Here is a 23297-nt window from a genome sequence, read left to right on the forward strand (position 1 = left end):
TAGGGGCAGGCGAGACGGGCGGTTGCCCAGGGCCCCCAAAACCCCAGGGTTCCTTATTTTAGAAAAAAATACCAGACTATTAATATTGTACTAGTCACAATAAAAGCTAAATGAGTTAGTTATATTGTCTATTGAAAGTGATTGCCCGAAAAAAGTTGATTACACCAACATAATTAGTAATTTTGCATTTTAAAATATTACAAGATTCATATTTTTAAGTAATTTTCAAATGGTCAATTTTTAAAAGTTCGTCCGAGACCTCAGAAAACTCAAGTACGTCACTGCGTGTCTGATGGTTGAGTTTGCAATGTCGATGTTTAAAGGGATAACTCTCTATGCCAATGCGTCTAACAGTTACATTTTAGAATTATATTAAAACCATTAAGTTTTGGTTTGGTATAACTAATTAGGGCGAAAATTTGTTGTGTTTGTGGGTCAAAGTTAAGAGGTTAGATTTATATTAGATGTTGAAATGATAAGTTTGTATGACGTCGATGTTTAAAAGGTAAATTTGTTTGAATGATGGCAATGTTTGACAAATTTGCATTAAAAAAGAAAGCAAAAATTTCTTAAATAAAATGAATACTATTTCTAGAAATGACCAAATGGGATTATTCCAAAAAGAAAAAAGAAAAAAAAAACGCCAAGAAACTAAGAAAGATCTCAATCTCATTGGTCCGTACAAAATAAAAAGTAGAATTTCCTTTATCTGCAAGGCAACTCCATAACGTACAAAAATCTCCTCCTTGCTTATACTGAGGTCAGTTTACAAAGCGCGCCATCGCAGAAATTGAGCATTGGTCATTGGCACGAACTTTAGCAACGGAGGAGGGCAAATCCAGCAGCAAGAGCAAGCAGAAGGTACTCTCTCTTTTTGCTGCATTCGTACTATAGGATCTCGGAATCTGTCTCGACGTCTTATTTTTGAATCCTGTGTTTCTGGATCTATAATTGCTTGCAATGCCTGCCATAAATCATATGAATAATATGAATATGCGAGTGAATTCTTGTTCTATAGATACAGACAGGGGGTTTGTGGATTGACGGTTTTATGCTTGGATTCATGATCTTTCGTTTTCTCTTCACGGCTGCCAAACAGGGCACTTAATGTTATGCCATAATTTCTTGGGCGTTCCGTTTGGCTGCTGTGAAAATGTGGGTAACGAAGGAACTTCCACCATGTAGAGCAATCTGATTCACTTGAGTCTTTCAATTTGTTTGAGAATCTAAATATCGGGTCCAAAGATCAGATCCTCTCTTCCTTAACTACAATGTCTGACAATAAACATATTTATACTTATGATGATGGCTGGTTAGGTGCTAGGTCAAGTCAGGTAACTTTATTTTTCAATCAGTTCCCCAACCATTTGGTTTTGTTGCGCTTCTTCATATTTTGAGGTGGATATGAATCTGAATTGAATTTGTGTGTTTGCCCAATCTGTTCTGCTCAATCTAATTCAATTTGTCGATGCATCAAGGAGCGCCCATTTTTGCTTATTCCTGACAGCTTAACTGGTGGCACTATTGGGTGATGAAAAATATTAATATAATATACTTAACAGAAAGTTGGTAGAATTTTATTTAAGGACTGCATTGTTGCTTACAGTGATTGGGATTTTGTTATGCAATGATTAGTTAGATAATAATCGGATTTACCTTTAGGCTTTATCCGCCATTTGTAAGCCGGAAGGGGAACTTGACAAAGTTGCATTAGCGTGATTGACCACTTCAGTGTGTAATTGAAATCATGACATTTCTGTAAGAATTGATTGTTGATGACATTGTTTTCCATTTGGGGGGCAAGGGGATATTTGGTTTGGGGCCCTGGCCTAAACTTGCTTGTTTGGTTACTGTCTCAGATGTGACTTGAAGTTTATAAATAGGTGGCAGTATTGTATTGATATGAGTGAAATTGAACTTTTTTTTAAAAAAAAAAACTAAAACATTTAGCAGTATGAGTTTTGGAAATGCCCTTAATCTCTTGCCTCGTAATCATTCTTTGTGTATAATATATTACTTACACAGCCATGAATGAGAAGCTGGGATCGCAGCATGGACCACCAACAGTGAACCCCCCATTCAAGCCATTTGGAAATGCTCTTTATGGAGCTGGTTCAGGACTCATTCGTGGGGGATTAGGAGCATATGGGGGCAGGATTCTTGGTTCAGGATCTGAATATGTACAAAGCAATGTAAGCATCTTATCAAGTCATTGTCAAATTGACATAATGAATAAACAACAATAAACATATTTGCAAAGTCCGTTACATGAAATATGTAATCACCTGCTGGTATATTTGGTGTCAGTTCTGATTGAGAATTCCTAATGTTTGGTAACCAGTGAAATATATAAAGTTTTTACAGTGACGTTCTGGTTATATTCCATCCCATGATTTTAAACAGTGTATTCTAGGAGGCGAGATACCCTGTGTTTCATATATGATATATCAAGTTGTATAATGTTTGTGATAGAGAATTGAATGTTTTTCTGAGATGCATTTTCCACTGAGCAGATAAGCAAGTACTTCTCTGACCCACAATACTATTTCCAAGTGAATGACCATTATGTCAGAAATAAACTGAAGATTGTTCTCTTCCCTTTTCTGCATAGGGTAAGTATAACCTTAAATTTCATGTACTTCACTTACTAAACAAACCATCTTGCTATCAGATGAGGCTGCACAGGCCAAAGGTAGAATGTAGGAGCAAATTAATAATTAATTTATTGAGGAATGGTGTTGCATTTCTTCTTCATCTACTCTTTAGGGGCACTGGACAAGGATAACAGAGCCAGTTGGAGGCAGGCTCTCTTATGAACCTCCAATCAATGACATAAATGCTCCGGATTTGTACATTCCATGCATGGCATTTGCAACATACCTCATTCTTGCTGGCATATCATTAGGTCTTTCTGGGAAGTAAGCCTTTTGACATTACAAGTGATCAACCTTTATAAATCTTTCTCTGCACAGCTTCTATCTTTCTTTTGGTGTTGATATGTTTTATCTAATATTTTTACTTCCAATCAAAGTCAGGTTTAGTCCAGAAGCTCTGAATTGGCAGTTTGTGAAGGGGTCGGTGGGCTGGTTTCTTCAGGTGATCTTGTTGAAGGTATCATTGATTTCACTAGGTGGTGGAGAGGCACCATTGCTGGATCTTTTAGCATATTCTGGATATACTTTCACTGGAATGTGTGTAGCTGTGCTAGGACGGATCACTCTGAATTATGCATATTATTTGATAATAGTGTGGACATGTCTATGCATGGGCATTTTCTTGGTGAAAACTATGAAGCGCACCCTTTTTGCCGAAGCCAGGGGATATGATTCAACCAAGCACCACTATCTCTTGCTCTGCATTGCTTTGGCCCAGTTCCCATTGATATTCTGGCTCAGCAGCACAGCTTCATGGTATTGATCATCAGTGCTCTCATAGTGGATGTAGACTGTATGCTTCTGTGATTGTGGGCTCGCATATCACATGTTTGTCAGCCTTCCTCTTGAGTTTGCTAGGCACCTCACCTTGAATGATTACTTCTTCTTTTTTTTGAAAAAAAATTCTTTAATACCTAATAGGTGGGAAATAATGTACTGAAGAAAACTTTTATATGATTCAATTAATCTCTTGTGCTGTATCACAATTTTCATGTGCTATACATTCCTACGCATCTAAAGGAGTGTCAGTACATGGAATATTTCTTCTATTTATTCCACTTCTATGTTTGGTTTAGTTTCTTGTTGAATTGGGATTATAATGGTAGTGGTGGTGGTGGTGGTGGTGGTGGTGGTAGACTACGTAATACGTACTGTGACAGAAGCGAAAGGGAAAGGGAAAGGGAAAGGGAAAGGAAAAGAAGGGCATATTTGTGAAAGTGGCTATGCTTTTTCATGTTTTCACTTCCAATGAGTCTATCAACAATAGCCGTGGCAGGGCACCCTCTTCTCCCACCAGATTCAAATTCTAAACCTAAGAACTCCTTGAATAAGGCACAATTCATCTTTCTTTTACGAAACTGCAAACAAGTGAACCAAATTCCACCCATACATGCCAAAATCATAAGAAGTGGACATGAGCAGGACCCCTTTATTGTCTTCGAGCTTCTTCGCCTTTGCTCGACCTTCAAAGATATTGACTATGCCTCCACGATCTTCAATTTCTCTCAAAACCCGAATGTCTACCTTTATACTGCTCTCATTGATGGGTTTGTCTTGTCTGGTTCTCATACTGATGGGATAAGCCTGTATTGTAAAATGGTTGAAGAATCAATTATACCTGATAGCTATGCTGTAACTTCGGCCTTGAAAGCCTGTGGGTCTCAATTGGCTTTGAGAGAGGGCAAACAAATCCATTGCCAGGTCTCCAAACTTGGGTTGACTTCAAGCAGATCAGTGAGAATGAAACTCATTGAGCTGTATGGGAAATGTGGGGCACTTGATGATGCCCGGCAGGTGTCTGACGAAATGTCTGACAATGAAATGGTTGCATCAACAATCATGATAAATTCTTACATTGATCAGGGAATGGTTTCAGAGGCTGTTAACATATTTGATCAGGTCAGAACAAAGGACACAGTCTGTTGGACTGCAATGATTGATGGGTTGGTCAGGAATGGGGATATGAATAGGGCTTTGCAGGTGTTCAGGGATATGCAAAGGGAGAATGTAATGCCTAATGAAGTAACCATTGTTTGTGTCTTGTCCGCCTGTGCACAATTAGGAGCATTGGAGCTCGGGCGATGGGTGCATTCATATATGCGGAAGTTTCAGATTGAACGCAATCATTTTGTGTGTGGTGCTTTGATCAATATGTATGCTAGGTGTGGTGATATCGATGAGGCACGACGAGTGTTCGAGGAGATGAAAGAGAGGAATGTCATTACATATAATTCCATGATTTCCGGTTTTGCCTTGCATGGGAAGAGCGTTGAGGCGATCAAGATGTTCAGAGGAATGATAAAGCAAGGAATCAGACCAACCAGTGTCACCTTTGTTGGTGTTCTGAACGCTTGTAGTCATGGAGGTTTGGTGGATTCGGGATTTGAAATCTTTCACTCTATGACTAGAGATTATGGGATTGAACCGCAGATTGAGCACTATGGATGTATGGTTGATCTTCTTGGGCGTGTAGGTCGGCTTGAAGAGGCTTACAATTTTATCCGAGGAATGAAAATACCGCCAGATCACATTATGTTAGGGGCTCTGCTAAGTGCTTGCAAAATCCATGGAAACATTGAATTAGGGGAACAAATAGCAAAATTGTTGATGGATTGTGGAGAAGCAGATTCAGGAACATATGTTTTGCTGTCAAACGTCTATGCTTCATCTGGAAAATGGAGAGAATCTGCACAAGTAAGAGCAAAAATGAAGGAAGGTGGAATCCGGAAAGAACCAGGTTGTAGTGCAATTGAAGTGAACAATGAGATCCATGAGTTCATTCTGGGAGACCTCAGACACCCACAAAAAGAACAAATTTACGCAAAGTTAGAGGAGGTGAACCATACCTTAAGATCCAAAGGGTACACTCCAGCAACAGAGGTGGTATTACAGGACATCGAGGACCAGGAGAAAGAAATGGCATTAGCCATTCATAGCGAGAGACTTGCAATATGTTATGGCCTGATCTCCACTAAACCGCATACCACAATAAGAGTTGCGAAAAATTTAAGGGTATGTTCTGATTGCCACTCGACGATCAAGTTAATCTCCAGAATCACTAGCAGGAGAATTGTGGTGAGGGATCGCAATAGATTTCACCATTTTGAGAACGGGGATTGTTCTTGCGGGGACTACTGGTGAAGAAAATTACAGCATTACATTGTAAAGATGATGTATAATCTCTGTTCTTTCTCACATTTATTGATGACTGCATAAAATGATCTGTTATATGCATTTTGAGAGTCAGTCTGTTTCAGGTATTGGCTCCTTTTGCTGTAGAGCAAATGATTTTTCGCCTTGTCATTGGCTTTTGCTGTACAATTCTATAAGTTTGTAGTAAAATATAATTTTAGATGGTTTATCAAAGATATTGTACAAATACAAGCCAAGAAACATTAGCTATATGCAAGTCTTGACCTCTTTGATTCAATGTCTTTGACACTGTGAACTATATCTTCAATGTTTTTGATAGGTGATTGGAATGGCCCTCCATCTCTCTCAAAACCATGGATAACTGCTCTTGAAGAGCTGCAGAGCGCTCTCGCGCACTCTGTAGTTCTGCATTCGGTTTTCTTATCTTCAAATCCTTCTGGTCCTGAAATTAAAATTTGTATATGTCGAAAAGAAGATGCCAAGAGAATGCAAAAGTGACCATCTTCCCACCTTAACCATTGACCATTCTACATACATTGTTCAGTGTTCAAGATGAGGCAGAGGACACTGTTTAGAAAGTAAAGCATTAGACAGATATATATTTATGTGGCCTCTCTCTTCAGATCGAGTATAGTTCCCAATTGATTTCCCCAGGGAAACCCAACATGTTGAAGTTCTGTTAAGCAAAAGCAATTCCTGTAGTAGCAGTGGCAAGCGAAATGGGAGCAGCCTAGGGGTTGTGGGAGAGCAATACAAGTGTCGTGCTGCTAGGCGAACCGGTGGAGTGCTGTACCTACATTTATTTGACAGAAGCTGGTTTGTGATCAACTCCCAGCTATGCTGTCTTGCTACGGGATGATTTCAGCCACTCTTTTGGGGATGACAAGTAGTTTGGAACCTAATCACACCAGATCATATGGATATATGGAGCGGAAGGTATCATTCTACTCGCCAGCGCTACCGATGCTCTTTTCTCTCTTCAACTTTGGTCTCAAATTCTCTTACATTGTTAACAGCTGCTTCAATCTTCGTTGACAGCAGTTCTGTTTGCTCCTCAACATTTTCTAACAACCTAATTAGCAGCTCCCTATATAGTTCACATAACTGATCTTGTCGCTCCAACTCCATGGAAGGATCTTGAATCCTCCTATCCTTAAAATCCTATTAAAAAATTTGCAAAGTCATCATAAGTACAACAACAATATTTATCAATACAAGCTATTCAAATGAAATATGAAATAAGGATAAAACAAATGAGTATGAACTCAACCAAACCAGAAACCAAGATAAATTCTCCAAAAAGAACCGGAGATAAATGGTCAATGAAAATGGGTAGTCAATTCGGGCAAGCAAATAAGATAACAGCTTACCAAAGAACTCCATGAAGGATGACTTGACGCAATTAAGGTGTGAGTATGCTCCTTTACAAGTCTTGTCACAACCCATTTTCCTGATTTATCGACCTTCACCAAAATCATTGCTTTGCAACCTTCTCTGGTGCTGGGTCGTGGTTTCCTAACCGGCCCATACTCATCTCTAGTTTTAACATAAAAGCCCTGCTTATTACATGAAAGTCGACGGGAAAGTATCCTTCCATCAACCTCCGAACGGCGGCATTGATCAGTACGCATGATGAACCCTGCACGTTTAGCATATTCATCATAGAACTCTTTGGCAGCCTCTTCAGACTCAAACTCCATGCCAACACATGGTTCTGTGACTGGACCCTCTTCATGTTCAGCCAAGTCCCTCTCAGCAGATGTTTTAACTGCTACAGCTTCCACATCAAAACTCACTATCGCACAACATCGAGTTCTTCCATTAGTCATTTACAGAAATATGAAACCCTAATAAGGAAGACCTTGATCACTTTGAACAATATAGCATTACATCTATTTGCATACATGAAACATTTGCTCTTCAGCAGAATCAGATTGAAGTTCAAAATAAATTTTAACTAAATTTGATCCAATATGAACAGATTGACAGGAAGATGACAATCTTTAAGATCAAAAATTTACAATGATATATAATTCACCAAGGTAGTCGCAAACTCAATAATACTACAATTTCTAGGTTTTTCCTGCTAACTAACCAATCACAATTCCAAAAACAATTTGCATGTAACACAAGAATAAATCGAACTACACTATGAGATTCGAAGATTCAATCAAAACATTGTCTCTGTTTACCCTCAATCATCAATCTCCTTAGGTTTCAATTTCCCAAAAGAAAAGAAAAATGATTTTTCACTTTGCGGGAATACTTTTTGCCCTAAATTCAAGTAAAATGAATGAAACTCACGATACTTCAGCCCATTAATTCGAATCTGTTACCCGGATTCCATTTTGAATCCATACACAAACAGGTTGACGAGGTGAAAAAACTGAAAAAAAAAAAAATTAACAGCCACATCATAGAATTCAAGGACTTACTCGATCGGGCCTGGTTTTATCACCTCAAACGATCTTCGAGGAGTTCATCAATTTCACAGTTTTCGAACTTTGCTCATATTTTCTCTCTCTTTCTTTGTTATTCACAATTTGGAGAAACGTAGGGCCGTTTCGGGTTAACAATTAATTTTTATTTGCAGATCAGGTTGGTTAGGGTTAGGAACCCACATTGAGGATGAGAGATCATAACCCAATTCATGGATAGACAGTGGGCCTTAGCCCAAATTGTTGACCAGATTGGTTAAGTTTTAGTTATGGATAAAAGCTTTTATGGGCCGTAGCTGGAACTTCAGAGACATCAACCACCAGCATTACTGCAATACAGAAAGAAGAAATTGATGCACTTTTGAAGCTTCCATGAGCGGTTCATTCTAACGTTCAATTTCTCTGACAGCAGAGGATAAGCAGGAAGTTCAGCACTTTTGAAGTGAACTGCTTGCTGCATCTAAAGAAAGAAGAAAAAAGTGGCTAATTTTAACATTCACTCTGATCAGCGTTCAAGAAAGCAAAACGAAAGAAGAAAAACTGACAGAAATATCATACAAATAGCAAGGATAACTACACAAAGTCACAAACACATCTCCTATCTCTTCTTTTTCTTCAAGAGCGAGGCAGCACGTAGAAACATCCTATCAACCTCATCAAAGTTTGGCAAACCCAAATCTTTGTCCAATGATTGGGCCTTCTTTGAGTCTGCAGATATCGAGCGCAGGTGCTCTTCAAAATTTTCAGATTCTTGATCATCTGTGGGGAATTTTTCAAACACGTCCAAATAGAGACGTCGCTCTGTCTTCTCCTCAGTCTCTGTGCCAGAGTCAGTCTCAAAAATGTCTGATAAATCTTCAGAATCTGATGACATACCCGAATCAATGGAAGGATTGTCATCTGAGCATTCCTCAGCTCCTTCCACAATTTCTTGCAGTCTTTCAGCATTATTGGATTGCATGCGCCCTGATACTACAGCATCAGTTTTCGGAATGTCTTCAACAGCATCGGTTCCATTTCTTTCAGCCTGTGCTTGAAGCAACTCAAATTCCTGTTTAAGTCTTGGAATATATTTTCTGACAGCCCGAAGGCCATCCCTATATTTGGATTTATCCAAAGCCTGAAAAATGATGTATAAAACAAATGAGAACTATTTTCAGGACAAATATTAATAGTCAACTGGGTGGTCTATTCTCTTATTATTTTCATGTTCAGGTAAGGGAATGATAGTTGATAGCGAGCCTAAAGGCAAGTCATGTCCAGGTAAGTCTGTTCGGACCCATCATTGGGTGCAACCCTCAGCTATGAACTTTAGCAAAACTTCAGCATTCTAAAGAACAAGGAAAATGAATGCATTTTTTAGAAATTAAATGCTGTGAGAAACAAAACGACAAAATACTTGAGTTTCATAGAGTGGTTCTGCAGCCAACAAAAAATTTTACGGTTTACTTTAGACATGGCCAATTTCCCATCATTAATCATAAAAGACGAAAATATATATATGCAAGAAGAGAAAAAGGACCTTCTTTCTGGAGAGAGTGACCCTAGGTGACATAATCTCTGTTGGTGGTTGAGAATAGTTCTTTCCTCTATACATAATTATGGTGTCCTCTTCATGAATGTCAAGTACAATCCCTCCGGTCAATCTCGCCAGCTCCGTGGCAATCTCCCTGACCTCTTCCGGTGAAAATGTCTTTACCACCACCTGCAAAGTCTGATGCTTCTTCCAATGCAGGTGCATATTCAAAATTACACCCTGGTAGATTCCACGTCTTCCAACTGGAACATAATTCTTGCACTTGAGGCCCATCTTCAAAAAGAAGAAGTGCTCTTCTGGGGTCAATACTTCTGGGTCGTGGGTTGTTTCTGATGATTCTCCAGGCTCAATCTTCTTTAGAGCTTCAACTAGTCTTTCCTCTTTCTTTTGAGCCTGGGAAAATAATGAGCAGAAAGTCATAAACAAGTCAATGTAAGAATGTAGATTCAGAAGGAAGAAAATACTAATTCACAAATTCTTTTCATTGAGTTTTTAAAACAGCACGATTCAACCTCGTGCCACTCAGAAATTTTTTTTTAAGAAAAAAAGCAATATTACCAAAAAGCCTATTTGCACTGCTCTTAATGTTATGTGATTTTATTTCTAAACCATGCAAACCAAAGCCATAAAAATCGTGGTTTCAGATTATCCCCAATACAATGATAATGAAGTCCATATAACCTTACCTTTCTCAATTTAAAAAGAAGTTTTTCTTCTGTTGTCATTCTTTGATACTCTTTCTTCTTCTTCCACCTGAATAACTTTAGCCACTTCACAACTGCTCGTTTCCCTTTCAATTTCTTTCTCTTCACTTTGGCATCACCAGAACTATCAACAGGTGTGCATTTTCCTGTATGGTTTGGCGTATCCACAACACCATCGGCAGTATTAAAAAATGTGCTTGAATGAATCCTTTGATATCCCACCAAGGAAAACCTGTTTGTATAATACTGTGGCCCATACACAAGTTTCCGAGCAAAAACCTTGCACAAAAAATCATCCAAGCTAGTTGACTGTGAGTTAATCATCATATAAAAGCAGATGGCTGAATTTAAACTAGCCAACATAAAAAAAAAACTAGTATGAACACCCCCGATTTAATAAGAAAGCATAAATTGTTCATGCTCAAATTAACAACCTATGAGGTATATATACGAAACAGAATAAATATAGCTCTTGGATAGAATATCATCTAGGACAAAACTAGTACTAATTTAAATCAAAATTCTATGCAAGAAAAAACTATTTCTAGCAATTTATGCCTAGCAGATATCTCACAATCGACATTTTGAAAATGAGGCCATAAGACAATCATATTAGGGTTTTAAGGTCAATCCATTCACCCGTCCAGATAACTGATTAATCCCCAATGAAGATAAAGTTAACTATACATGTGTAAATGACTGTATAGAGGACCACACAAGAGCTATTATCTTTGAATCCAACCAAAGAGAATGAGTTAAAATCTGATGCGAAAGATTTATCACCGAAAAGCCGTAGCAAGGAGCATGATCCCCCAGACGCAGTTATCAGAATAGCTACAATTACTGCCGATGTTTTAAGCATCTTCACAAGAGGGAGAAAAGAAGACAAACGCTGAAGCAATACGTTGATTGAAACAGAAAACATTCATTTTCAACATCCTAATACATAAATCGAAGGGCAATTAAACATCAATTTCGGTACCTGGTTCCATACAGACGAGCCTCGTGAAAAAACAAACTTCGCATGTAACAAGATTTAGAGAGAGTCGCTGTAACCCTTGCCGCCATTACCATTTCCCCTTCTTTCTCGTTCAGTCCTCGACCTCGAATTCTCCTTCCTGTTCCCCTTTTTTCGCATATGAGAATATTTCAGAATAAAAAAGTAATAAAACACAGCCCTTGAACGGTTGAACCCATTAGACCGCCTAGGGATAAAAGCCCAAGGGAGTGCAGTCTGCAGAGTTCGGAAATGCGTCGGCCCAATTTTCTGAAGCGGCCCATTAAACCAGTTTTCCGGCCCAGCTTTTTGTCAATTTTTCCGGCTAAAGTCCATCTTTTCATGCTTTAAGAATTCAGACATACCCGATTTGATCTCTAATTTTATTAGTGGGGGGTTATTGATTTTATTACAATACAATATGCTTTTTAGCTGTAATTCAAGTTTCGTTGGAGAACAAACAACAAGAACGTCAATCATTACATTATGAACAAATGAGAGTCGGGAACAACATGCAGGAAAGGCAAAGAAACACCATAGAATTTCCAAACTATAAAAAAAAAAAAAAGAGGACAATGCACATGTAATGCTCTTTCAAACGAAATGTTTACAATGGGAGATTTCCTCTGTTAAAAGGGAACGTACTCCACATAATCATTCCTTTTGGTATCACCTCGGATCTATTATACCAAAAACAAGAGTTGTATGTATAACAAACAAGTATTTAATAAAATCTCTGCTATTTAGAACTCAAGGCAGCAAATCCACCACCTTTCATCATCTGTTTAAACTCCCTGAAGTTAACCATTCCATCTCCATCGACATCAACCTTGTTTATCATCTTCTTACAATCCTCTATCGTTCTTCCTTGCTTGAGCCCCAGCGAAGCCAAAACCGACCTTAATTCCTCAACTGTGATAAACCCATCTCCATTCTGATCAAACACGTTGAATGCTTCCCTCATGTCCTCTTCTTCGTCCCTCTCGTCCATTATCGTTTGATATAACGCCCCGAATTCATCAATGTCCACGTACCCGTCCCCGTTCACGTCTATCTTTTCGATCATTTGGATCAAGTCTTTATCAGGAATGTAGATACCCAAGTTCCCTAGCGAATCATTTAGTTCCTTCTTTGTGATCTTCCCGTCTCCATTCCTATCGAACATTTGGAAAACCCGGCGCAACTCCGCCGGATCCATCACACCAGAGGAAAGAAAAAAGGGTGCAAGACTGAAAATGAAGGGATTGTGAAATGATTAAGCACTACACACCCAAGTTTCCTTGGAAGAGTTTTGAAGTGCAAAAACACAATGACTTGAAGAGAGAACTCCAGTTGGGTACAGAAGTTGGGAGAGAAGAAAAGAGATGATTATTAAGGTTGCAAATACTAAGGAGAAACCATAACAACAAGGGTTGATAAAAGGACAGATTAAGGACTGAGAAACTTGTGTGGTTGTGGTGGCAGAATGTCTTGTTTATATTTGTCGACGGAGACCCTTCAAAAACGTTGAATCAATCAGTATTCACTATTTCTTTGGCTCTCCTTAATGGAATTATCACAGTCTGCGCGTCCAAAAACGCACAATGACCTGTTGAATTGGTCTGGTTTTGGTCCTAATTTTGGTGTGCACCCATTGGAAGTGGGATAATAACAGATTAACAGAATAATTTCAGTTGGAGGAAGTGGATGGTTGTAGAAGAAAGGTTCTGATGGTGCCCCGTGGAGTTTGTTTATTTTGTTGGTTTAGACTTCAAGAATAGCAAAGTTGGATGATCGGCTCAAAAAAAATGCTTATATCTCCCACATGATGTCAAGACAAGGAGTTCTCTTGTGTTTCAGACTTTCAGTAATATAGATTAATCGGAATCACTATATATGTCAATAATTTTGATGTCCATAATTATCTATAATATTGACACGAGGAGAAGTATGAGCAACCATTTAATACAAAATGATCTCCTCATACCACCTAGATTATGAACATTAAAATTATAGACACATATAATTTTGATAGATTAATATACTTAGTCCCTTGATCCATTCAACTATTTAGATTAATACCTATTTCTAGAATCCAATAAGTGTCTTTGGACAATTTTCTTCAACAATCAAAATCTACCCTTTTGACCAAAATAGTGTAAAACACTAAGAAAATGTCAGGCAGCTTAGGACTTCAATCGGATGGTGTAAAGACCTGGGAATAAGAATTTCATATCAGCAGACCTCCTGGGATCCGGCTCATCAATTGCTCTTTCAGTAAGAACATGCTTTATGTGGCACATGGACTTCCTCACCTTGGGAATGCGCTCTGGATTAGGGAATCAAAGGTTCTGTGCATTAAACATCTGCCTTTGAGTCATCAACAAATTTTCCTCCTTCAACAGAACATACCTAAGCTTGTGAAGATCATCCCAAGACTTTAGTCACAGCTCTTATGCCTTCCAACTTCGACGGTAAAAAGTTTTTTCATCTTCAGGTCACCTATCCTTCTCAAACAACTCCTCAAGTGGGTTTCATATTAATGCTGCTACAGAAACAGCAGCAGTGGAGGCAGACCTTGCAGCTAAGAGTTTCCTCCCAACAAATCTTTTCATAAACATGGCATTGAGCAGACAACGTTCGAAGCCAAGTCTGTAGTAAAAAAATGTGCATTTGAAAATTATTTCATTCATCCAACATTTAAGAACTTCATAAGCTCAATGACAATCAATGGACAGTAACAAAGACAACATTCAACATGAATCTGAAGCTTAACCCATAATGGTCAAATATAATCATTGGTCGAAGATTCAAACCTCAAGAGAAATTTAAAAAAAAAAAAAAAAAAAAAAAAAAAAAAACTGTTCTTAAGTATAGAATCCAAATCATAAATCTTGAAAATGTAATCCAACCATGTGCCCGGTAAGATCATGGTAGTGAGGACAATACGGGCGAATAAGTTGGAAGCTTCAGTTACTGAAACTTAAAATAATATCGCAAACGAAGAAATTGCCTCAAAACATTAGTCAAATTAATGAACAGTTTAGGGACAGAGTGCGTTTGCTTGATTGAGTCTTATAGAACGGATAATAATATGCCAGTTGGAAAAGGGCCTGAAAAATCAGACAAACATCAGATTCGGGCGAGTGATACTGGCTGAGTTCTGTATCGCAAGCTTTTTGTGTATATAATTGACTGGATCGTTTTACATTTCGAGATCCAACCAAGAAGCTGACTTGCTTATTATTTTCCCAGCGATCAAGAGAACAATCAACAATACGAAGAAGAGTTAGAGTTAGTCTAATGAGTACTTACTTCAATCGACATGAAGAGGAGCTACGCCTCTTGGTAGTGCAGATCCGTTGAAGACTGCAGAGATTGAAGGCCTTATAAAGGGAAGACGGCTAGGGTTTCACGGCTCTCTCTTCTGTAATTCCGAAGGCATCATTTGTTGTTCCTGACTAGTAAGCCCGTGGTCCTAGGAATGGGCCTTTTTTTGGGCTCGCAAAGTCACAATCCAGTCTTGAGTAGGCCCATTTTGTTCTAAAACTTTTAATCCGGCGAAATCTGGCCCTTGCATAATCATGGGCCTTCTCTCTCACTTTTTAATATTTAGTCCTTATTTCGGTCCATTTCTTTTTACTCAACTTGAAGCCCGTAAACTTCGTACTTGCCCAATGGCCCCAATCATAGCCTGTTCACTATTCAGTTCAGTCCGTTATTTTGGCGAAAAAATGAGTTCTGATCCTCTGTTTTAGTACCAGATTAAGAAGTCGTGGACCCTCGTGGTTTGCGCCGAAAGATCCATCAGCTTTTAAATATAGTGATTTGGGGGCCCAACTGGATCAGTAACAAGAGGCTCAAGTTGTAAGACCTATTGAACTTCCGGTGATCCATCATCCATGAGCCTTGTTACTGTTTGATTTGGGGGCCCAATAAAATTCGTATTAAAAGGCCCAAACCTTATAAACGTCCAATGCTTTTCGGACTTGCTACGATTTTTGTGTGGTAGATTCATTTCATGCTAAAAAGCAGTACAATTAAAAACAATACTAGAGATCTTAAAAAATCCCTTAAATCTATGTCACATTAAAATAGTCATTGATTAAAAACACATATATATAACTCACTTTACATCCAACCCTCCGCATTAAATGAGGTATTTTGGGAGTCTCAAACCTATAATTAATTAAAAGAGGGTGACACAAACTGGCAAAAAAATGCCAATTAGGTTAGACATGTATTAATTCCTTAAAACAATATGAACATGATGTACCATCTGTCGTTTACCAAGCCCCCTCTCAATTTATTTTCTAGACCCGCCATTGATAATATCATGCTAGCTTTACCACTAGAGTGTAAATAAAGCAATGAAATGATATATACTAGTTGGAGAGAATTATTAATTGCATTGTTTGTTCAAATTAAACATGACAAACTTTTTTTCTCTCACACTCACTTGTCTCTCAATCGATCTCTATTGACAAAATGTAAGTCCAATTGAATTTTGCCACTAAAAATATACTCTCTCTTTTTTTTAACTTAAAGTTAAACATCTAGCATCAAATATTCTCTTTTCACTTGTGGTAATGCTCTAAGTATGTACACCCGAGTCACTAATTAGAGTGATAAAAATGATATATATCATCTTGGTGATTAGGGTTCGAATCCCCCTCCTTGTTTCAAAAGGAAAAAAAAAGCTCTAAGCATGTAAAATTTCAATCACTACGGTTAACTCCATAAGCTTGTAAAAACAAGTAAAAAAAACGTCCAAAGAGTGATTGAGACTAACCGGAAATAAAAAAAAAAAAAAGGGTCTGGAATGACAGTGTGGAGCCAACTCTTAAAGCTTCCTTCTTTTTTAATTATAGCCACCAACTTTTTTACCTTATGTGTGCACGTTTCAATCTAAAATAAGAACATATCAAAATCAAAATATAAATATAATATCATGCAGAAATCCTTCACCTAATACCAAGAAAGTTGTATGAATGTAGACAACTAAACAAGAAGGGCATTAAGTGCTGTGCTTTGTCCATTTATGCAAATGTGTTGTGTCACGAAAACTTCCCTCACTCGGCTCTTTATTTTCTTCTTATCCCAACAACCTCATTTAGAATTTTTGACTACCACCGACTACACACACTCTCTCACACACACACACATATATATATGTATGTATATATGTCAATGGTTTTAATTTCTTTCGTTTCTTCACCAACAATTCGCTCACAAACATAGAGTTGATCTTCATTGGCATATATCCTGGACATTGAAGCCTCACTCTACTCACACAACACAGGGTAATGTGTCGGAAAATGTTGGATTTCTTAACCTTTAATCTATTATGTTTGTTTATGGTTATAATTCCTTCTGTATTGTGGTATCTTTTATGGGTTTCTATTTTTTGGTTAATATTGATTAACATTTTGTTATATATCTCCATTATCGCATGTATTAATTAGGGTTTCGAAGATGAGCGGTATTGAATTTGAAGGCGAGGAATTCGTGGATTGGAGAGGGCGTAAGGTCACTCCTGAAAAGCATGGTGGAGCGAGGGCTGCAAGCTTTGCATGCGGTAATGTAACTGAAACCTGACTCAGTGACTTGTCATGTTAGTTATATATATATATATATACACTCATAAGGGTTTAAAATAACCGTGTAAAGTAATATATATTTTTTTAGAATAATAATAGAACTTGTAAACAAACCAAGTTCCACAGTAGAGGATACTCCTCTTGAAACAGAATAATAAAAATAAACTCGTAAATCAAGAACAAGGGATAGATATCCAAAACAATATAGCATCTGCACAATCGGACGAACAAAGAAATAATACTATTCTTTAGAGGCAGGCAGGGGTATTCAAACAACAATTACACATTGAAGAGCTACCTTAAAACCTGTCGAAAAAATGGAGGTGTTATAGCCTTGAGCCGTATCCTTCGCCACCTTGATTAGAGTTGCTATAAGGTGGACATCGCCGCCGCCATAACACACAAGATCGAAGGGCAAAACTCTTATATTTGTGGGCCGAACCACTAGATCTGAAAGCATAACCATCATATCTGTGGGATTATTGAACAACAAAAATAAAACATTCACACACAAAGAGACGAATAAAGATGAACTGAGGGGAGGGGGAGGGGGAGGAATATTTAGGTGGTATGCAGATGGAGGGGATGAACAAACAGTGACTTGTGTATTATTGAAGCTATTTATTATTTATATTTTAACCATTTTCTAAGGGATTAGTTGATATATTTTATTTTATCTTTCATTTGACAGTTTTTAAGCAATCATTGAGCTGCGTTGGGCTCTTTAGTTTTGCTGGTCCAGGCTTTTAATATGGGCGATGTTCATTGAAAAATCAAATGATTATCCCGGCCCTGTCCCTGTGTAATAAGTAGAGGCCCAGTTATTGAAAGCCCAATTGCGCAGATGTCAATTTAGCCCATTTCAGAAAATGCCCAAAATTCGTGTTGTTCTTTCAGAGTCCGACTCTTCAAGGCATTCGGGTTTGGATCTTCGTTATGTTGGTTTTGAGCAGAGATCATCTTTCGCTGTTAACCTGCGTGTTGTTTGATCTCCTGCAACTTATATAGCCGTTGTTTGTTGACTTGTTGTAGTATGTTGTGTTGTTATAGCTGTTTGTTTGGATTTTCTGGTTTATGCTGGAAGTGCCTTCCAAGTGTTCGATGATTTGCCTGTGAGAAATTAATGGGATTAGAAGTTTATTTACTGATATCATTCACAATGTCACACGCCCTCCCTCCATCTAAAGTTTTCCCTAATAGTACTAACCCCACAGAATTTCCTTGGTTTCTTCAATACAGTTGTGGAGGTGCTAGAGAACGTAGTTTTCTTGGCCAATGCCAGTAATTTCGTGCAATACTTTATCAAGTCAATGCACTACCCAGTTGCAGATGCTTCGAACATGGTCACTAATTTTATGGGAACCTCTTTCCTGCTCACTATAGTTGGTGGTTTCATTAGCGACTCCTTCCTTACCAGATTCACGACCTTCATCATCTCGTGTACAGTAGAGCTGCTGGTACGAATTTCTTACTTTTCAACAGAAGCCATGTACATTACAATGCCCATTATTGAGCAAAAGACTAGAAGTGAAGATAATGATTCTCTAACAGGGGCTTATGCTACTGACAATCCAAGCTCATCGTAAATCATTACAACCAGCCATGAATGAAACACCTTCCAACTCTCAAGCAGCAGTGCTTTATACGGGGCTTTATGCGATGGCTATAGGTGTTGGTGGAATAAAGGCCTCATTACCTGCACATGGTGCTGATCAGCTTGACCACACCAATCAACGTCGCATCTCTGCCTTCTTCAATTGGTTTTTCTTCTCCCTCTGTGCCGGTGGCTTTATATCCTCAACTGTTATGGTATGGATTGAAGAAAACAAAGGGTGGAGATGGAGTTTTGTGATATCAATAATAGTTCTAAGCGTTGCATTCTTCATATTTGCAATCGGATTCCCGATTTATAAGTATAAACGTCCTGCTGGTAGTCCAATAACAAGAATCTTCAAGGTAAATCAAAATTTTCAACTTTTTTGCGCGTAAATGTCGTATATGCTGCTTTATGTTGGTCTTTTAAGCTCAATTGGGTTATCTTGTTTTTTTAGGTGTTTGCTTCTGCTATTCGAAATCGAAAAGCATCATCAGTGGATCATCAGAACGGTAATTCAGTGAAGAAAATCAGTAACAAATATAGGTTTGTTATGTTTCCTTATTTTTAAACACTAAATTTTTATTAAAAGATGACCATAGCTTGCGACAGTTCGATTAATGAACTATTGGAATGAAAATCTGCAGGTTTCTAAATAAGGCATTAGTTGATGACACTACTAGCCTAGCTGATGTTGAGGAAACAAAGACCTTCATTGGCCTCCTTCCAATCTTTGCAAGCACTATCTTGATGAACTGCTGTCTCGCCCAACTACAAACATTCTCAGTGCAACAGGGGAGCATCATGAACAAAAAAATAAAGAATTTCGAAATCCCAACTCAATCCTTAACAGTTATCCCCCTCACTGTCATGCTTAGCTCCATACCTGCATATGAGTTCCTCAACTCTTATATCAACAAGAACTCCAAAATTCACAAGCCACTTGCAAGGATTGGACTCGGATTAGCACTAGCATCAGCGTCCATGGGCGTGGCTGCTGCAGTCGAAGTGAAGAGACGAGAAGCCGCTGAGAACGGATACCTAATCTCAGTTTTTTGGCTAAGTTGGCAATATCTTCTGCTGGGTGTTTCAGATATGCTTACTCTTGGAGGAATGCTGGAGTTTTTCTACTCGGAAGCACCGAGTCGAATGAGGAGCTTGTGCACTGCATTGGCTTGGTGCTCTACTTCGATGGGGTACTTCTTTAGCTCGGTATTAGTCTCCATCGCCAACTCAGCCAGCGGTCACAAATGGCTCGGAGGGAAGGATCTGAATAATGATCGTTTAGAATTGTTTTACACCCTCCTCTGTGTTCTCAACTTCCTTAATTTCTTCAACTACGTATTCTGGGCCAAACGTTATTAGCCTAATACACAATATCAGCTTTGCTATAACCTCTTTTTTTTTAATGTAATAAAATAACTCTGTTGTGGGGGTAAAATTGCACAATTGATGATTTATATCAACGGATCATCGATAATCCCGCAAAACTCACAAAAGACAAAATACGTTAGAGGATCCTTGACGGGAGAGAGGTCGGACATAATGTATAGATACGTAGTTGCATGGTCATATCAGCTACAGAGTCGTGACTCTAATTCCTGAACATAACTTGGACGATTTTTGGCCATTACATCTTGTTTAACAAATTTTTGTTGAATGCCCCTTTTGATTTTATGACATGATCAATGATGAGTCCTAAAAATCATTGATGAAAACACCATTAGCGCAGCTAAGGTTGAGGAAACAAATTACTCTTACCTTACAGGATCTTGTTCTAATACCATCATTGTATACATGCAAAACCATGATAAGCTGCTGGCTGTTGCTGAGCCCGACCGAATAAAGGCATGTCTTACACGCATTCGTCTTGGTAATCAATTGAAAAATACCGACCAAATCATTAACCACCAGAAAATGATGTTTATGTTTCAAATTTTTTGATAAATTAATGAACTTAATATAATAATATATTTTTTAAATTTTTATGGGGGTTCCATTATAGTCAACTGATCAGACAAAACATTGAATTTATTGACTGTATTGATTGCATGCAAGGGGGACGAGTTTAATATATTGCTGGTCTGCCCCAGTTGTAAACTTGTAAGAGATCACGTGGTATCCCCCATTTTTTAGGGGTCAATTCATTTATTTTTTTCCAGGATTATTCATTATCAAATGTTGTAGCTTAGTTGGGATAACCTTAATTTGAGCCTTAAATAAAGCAAATGATAGTAAGTGATAGGTATCCTAGTAAAAAATATCTCAGTCATGTCAATAGTGGATGTGTCACTCTCTGATTCAATCACAAAGCTTTGTGAACCCCTACATTTGTATCAAAGGGATAAAATCCACCATTGAGATAACCGTTATGCTTTTTTACTGGGATCCACTACTATTACATGTGGTGGGCCCCATTACACCATCCCATCAAATTATAAAGGTTTATATTACTTCTGAATCCTCCTATACCTCATGTGAATTTTTAAGTCCTTTCACTCTCTTTTTTTTGTCAGTATGAACCACTCCTACTTTATCTTTGAATTGAAAGAAGCCATTTTAATAGTAGACGATAAACGTACAAATCACTCACCACTAAAAATATGAAAACATAGAAATCACCCACGAAAGTTGTAAATGGAATGTTCATAGTGCACATGAAATGTTATATCAATGTCGAACATAACAAAAAAGTTGTGGGCTAGTGTACACTCAAAATATACTGATTGCAAGTCGCATAATTTTTCATGTGTATTATGTGAGACATGTAGAATACATGAATTCACTCGAAACACGTGTATATAACTCAGCAACTCAAATAACTTGGATATTCAACTGTTGAAATATTTATATTTTTCAAACCTAACTACAAATTTCTGCCCTTCATGTTCGTTTAATTTCTTGTTTTATTATTATTTTTTGTTATGAACAAGTCACACGCCTTCCCCACGAGATCCACCCAATTTCATATTTCTTCTACCTCTCAAAGGAACTTAAAATCAACACGTCCTTCTAATCTTAAAATCAATTTTCAAAATAAAAACATTGGAACTATATTTATTTTTGTAGTAATTCAACTTTATTGTTTGTTGTTGATCCACTCTCTTTCTTTATACTCCAACCGTCTTCGCCTTGTTTTCCTCATACTACTCTCATGCTAAAAAAGTTGAGTCCGTGATAAACAAACATCAAAGAAGGTCAATTGGACTACTCACAAACCAATCAAAAAACGCCACGTTGAAGATAAAAAAAAAACTTCGTGACCGTAGCACTAGCTGTAAAAGGCTAAAAGCAGCTCACACCCCATTTTCATTCCCCTTTTAACCGTGTTCTCTATATATAATTCACCATATCTATATGATTCTCCATCAAAAGATATAGCACATCGTCTCTCTCTATCTTTCTCTTGCAAGCTTCAACAATGGCGTCTCGTTTGGTTCTCACTCTCTTATCTCTCTCTGCGTTTGTTCCGTTAATTTTACCCGTACATTCACTTACCTGCACATCCCAAACGTTCAGCAAGGACAGGCTCTACTCGAACTGTACCGACCTCACCGCACTCAACGCCTACCTACACTACTCCTACAATGCTTCCAATTCATCTCTCTCCGTCGCCTTCACTGCCGTACCTGCCAAACCGGACGGCTGGATAGCGTGGGCAATCAATCCGACGTCGCAGGGCATGATTGGGGCACAGGCGCTCATCGCCTTCAAATCCAACGGCTCCGTGACTGTCAAGCCTTACAATCTCACATCGTACGGTTACATCAACGAGACCAAGCTTTCCTTTGACGTGTGGGACGTGAGTGCGGAGGCTAGCGCCAAAACCACGACGATCTTTGCGACGGTTAAGGTCCCGAAGGAATCGGATACCGTGAACCAGGTGTGGCAGGTGGGATCCTCCGTCACGAACGGTGTACCGGACAAGCATATGATGAATAAAGAGAATTTGGGAGCTAAGGGAGCGTTGGAGCTGGTGAGCGCTGCCTCTACGACTGCGCCTGCATCTTCAAGCCCTGACAAAGCCGGTGAGTCTGGAATTCGAACCAGAAACGTAAACTTTTACTTTGGGTGCGTTGTTGCTCTTTTGTGGTCAATTATTGGGCTCTGAATTCGGTGATTCAAGGAGTTTTATGTAGTTTTTAGTGATTCCACGCTTAAGATCTGGGGGATTTTACCAGTAAGAGGAGAGAGTAATGACAATAGTTGGGTTGTGAATGCTATTTGATTATCATGTTACCTTCGAGGATGATTTGGGGTTTGGACTTTGATTCACCCAAACTTCACAATCAATTAGCATAACTTCCGGGAAAAAAATCATGTTTAGATTTTGGAGTGAAAATTTATATCCCCAAACCTTTCGATCATTCTTAATTAAGGGGTTGAAGAATTTGATGTTAGAGTATTTGTAATGCGAGGTGTATTGAAGTAATCATATAATATGCGTATTCAATGTGATTATTATTTGTTTTGAGTTATTCAGTTTTCGTAAATATATCAAACCGACATGTTTTTATTCTTCATGGGCCATCTTACTTATCATCAGGTAAAAAGTCTTGCATGTATGAGATGGTGCGAATCTTTACTTGTAAACTACTATCATTTGGATTTACCCAAATAATGTGGGACAAGCCTTGACAA

At 38.3% G+C, this 23297-nt stretch overlaps 7 protein-coding genes and 1 pseudogene across 10 annotated transcripts; 4 read left to right on the forward strand and 4 right to left on the reverse strand.

Annotated features, from left to right (window-relative positions):
- Positions 1-678: 678 nt before the first annotated feature.
- Positions 679-3646, forward strand: LOC120000438 (protein YIF1B-like). Its single transcript, XM_038848524.1, has 5 exons — positions 679-861; positions 2026-2192; positions 2514-2612; positions 2767-2918; positions 3036-3646. The coding sequence occupies exons 2-5, from the start codon at positions 2028-2030 to the stop codon at positions 3415-3417; spliced, it is 798 nt and encodes a 265-aa protein (XP_038704452.1). The 5' UTR covers positions 679-861; positions 2026-2027; the 3' UTR covers positions 3418-3646.
- A 176-nt stretch (positions 3647-3822) lies between these two features.
- On the forward strand, positions 3823-6139 carry LOC119999442 (putative pentatricopeptide repeat-containing protein At5g59200, chloroplastic). Its single transcript, XM_038847008.1, has one exon. The coding sequence runs from the start codon at positions 3888-3890 to the stop codon at positions 5793-5795; it is 1908 nt and encodes a 635-aa protein (XP_038702936.1). The 5' UTR covers positions 3823-3887; the 3' UTR covers positions 5796-6139.
- A 153-nt stretch (positions 6140-6292) lies between these two features.
- On the reverse strand, positions 6293-8398 carry LOC119999443 (protein FAR1-RELATED SEQUENCE 5-like). Of its 2 annotated transcripts, none has more exons than XM_038847010.1 (3): positions 8243-8398; positions 7178-7602; positions 6293-6968 (listed from the first exon to the last, which is right to left on the reverse strand). In XM_038847010.1, coding segments are annotated over exons 1-3 (630 nt in total). In that variant the 5' UTR covers positions 8244-8398; the 3' UTR covers positions 6293-6764. The 2 variants fall into 2 exon arrangements, with proteins under 2 accessions (XP_038702938.1, XP_038702937.1); XM_038847009.1 differs by having other exon boundaries at positions 7178-7654; positions 8243-8378.
- Positions 8399-8706: 308 nt separating this feature from the next.
- Positions 8707-11626, reverse strand: LOC119999535 (uncharacterized CRM domain-containing protein At3g25440, chloroplastic). 2 transcript variants are annotated; one of them, XM_038847149.1, is made up of 4 exons: positions 11469-11626; positions 10469-10787; positions 9768-10175; positions 8707-9365 (listed from the first exon to the last, which is right to left on the reverse strand). In XM_038847149.1, the coding sequence occupies exons 1-4, from the start codon at positions 11558-11560 to the stop codon at positions 8844-8846; spliced, it is 1341 nt and encodes a 446-aa protein (XP_038703077.1). In that variant the 5' UTR covers positions 11561-11626; the 3' UTR covers positions 8707-8843. The 2 variants fall into 2 exon arrangements, with proteins under 2 accessions (XP_038703077.1, XP_038703078.1); XM_038847150.1 differs by having other exon boundaries at positions 10469-10765; positions 11469-11623.
- Positions 11627-11996: 370 nt separating this feature from the next.
- On the reverse strand, positions 11997-13102 carry LOC119999657 (calmodulin-like protein 3). Its single transcript, XM_038847353.1, has one exon. The coding sequence runs from the start codon at positions 12679-12681 to the stop codon at positions 12223-12225; it is 459 nt and encodes a 152-aa protein (XP_038703281.1). The 5' UTR covers positions 12682-13102; the 3' UTR covers positions 11997-12222.
- Positions 13103-13498: 396 nt separating this feature from the next.
- LOC119999659 lies at positions 13499-14112 on the reverse strand (annotated as a pseudogene).
- A 2531-nt stretch (positions 14113-16643) lies between these two features.
- LOC119999602 (protein NRT1/ PTR FAMILY 4.2) lies at positions 16644-20097 on the forward strand. 2 transcript variants are annotated; one of them, XM_038847269.1, is made up of 6 exons: positions 16644-16765; positions 16928-17040; positions 18302-18519; positions 18614-19018; positions 19114-19202; positions 19304-20097. In XM_038847269.1, the coding sequence occupies exons 2-6, from the start codon at positions 16938-16940 to the stop codon at positions 20019-20021; spliced, it is 1533 nt and encodes a 510-aa protein (XP_038703197.1). In that variant the 5' UTR covers positions 16644-16765; positions 16928-16937; the 3' UTR covers positions 20022-20097. The 2 variants fall into 2 exon arrangements, with proteins under 2 accessions (XP_038703197.1, XP_038703196.1); XM_038847268.1 differs by having other exon boundaries at positions 16714-16762; positions 16927-17040.
- Positions 20098-22005: 1908 nt separating this feature from the next.
- LOC119999772 (auxin-induced in root cultures protein 12-like) lies at positions 22006-23134 on the forward strand. Its single transcript, XM_038847515.1, has one exon. The coding sequence runs from the start codon at positions 22078-22080 to the stop codon at positions 22765-22767; it is 690 nt and encodes a 229-aa protein (XP_038703443.1). The 5' UTR covers positions 22006-22077; the 3' UTR covers positions 22768-23134.
- The last annotated feature ends 163 nt before the right edge of the window (positions 23135-23297 follow it).

Source organism: Tripterygium wilfordii, chromosome 6 (genome assembly GCF_013401445.1).
Source record: "Tripterygium wilfordii isolate XIE 37 chromosome 6, ASM1340144v1, whole genome shotgun sequence".
Lineage (NCBI taxonomy): Eukaryota > Viridiplantae > Streptophyta > Magnoliopsida > Celastrales > Celastraceae > Tripterygium > Tripterygium wilfordii.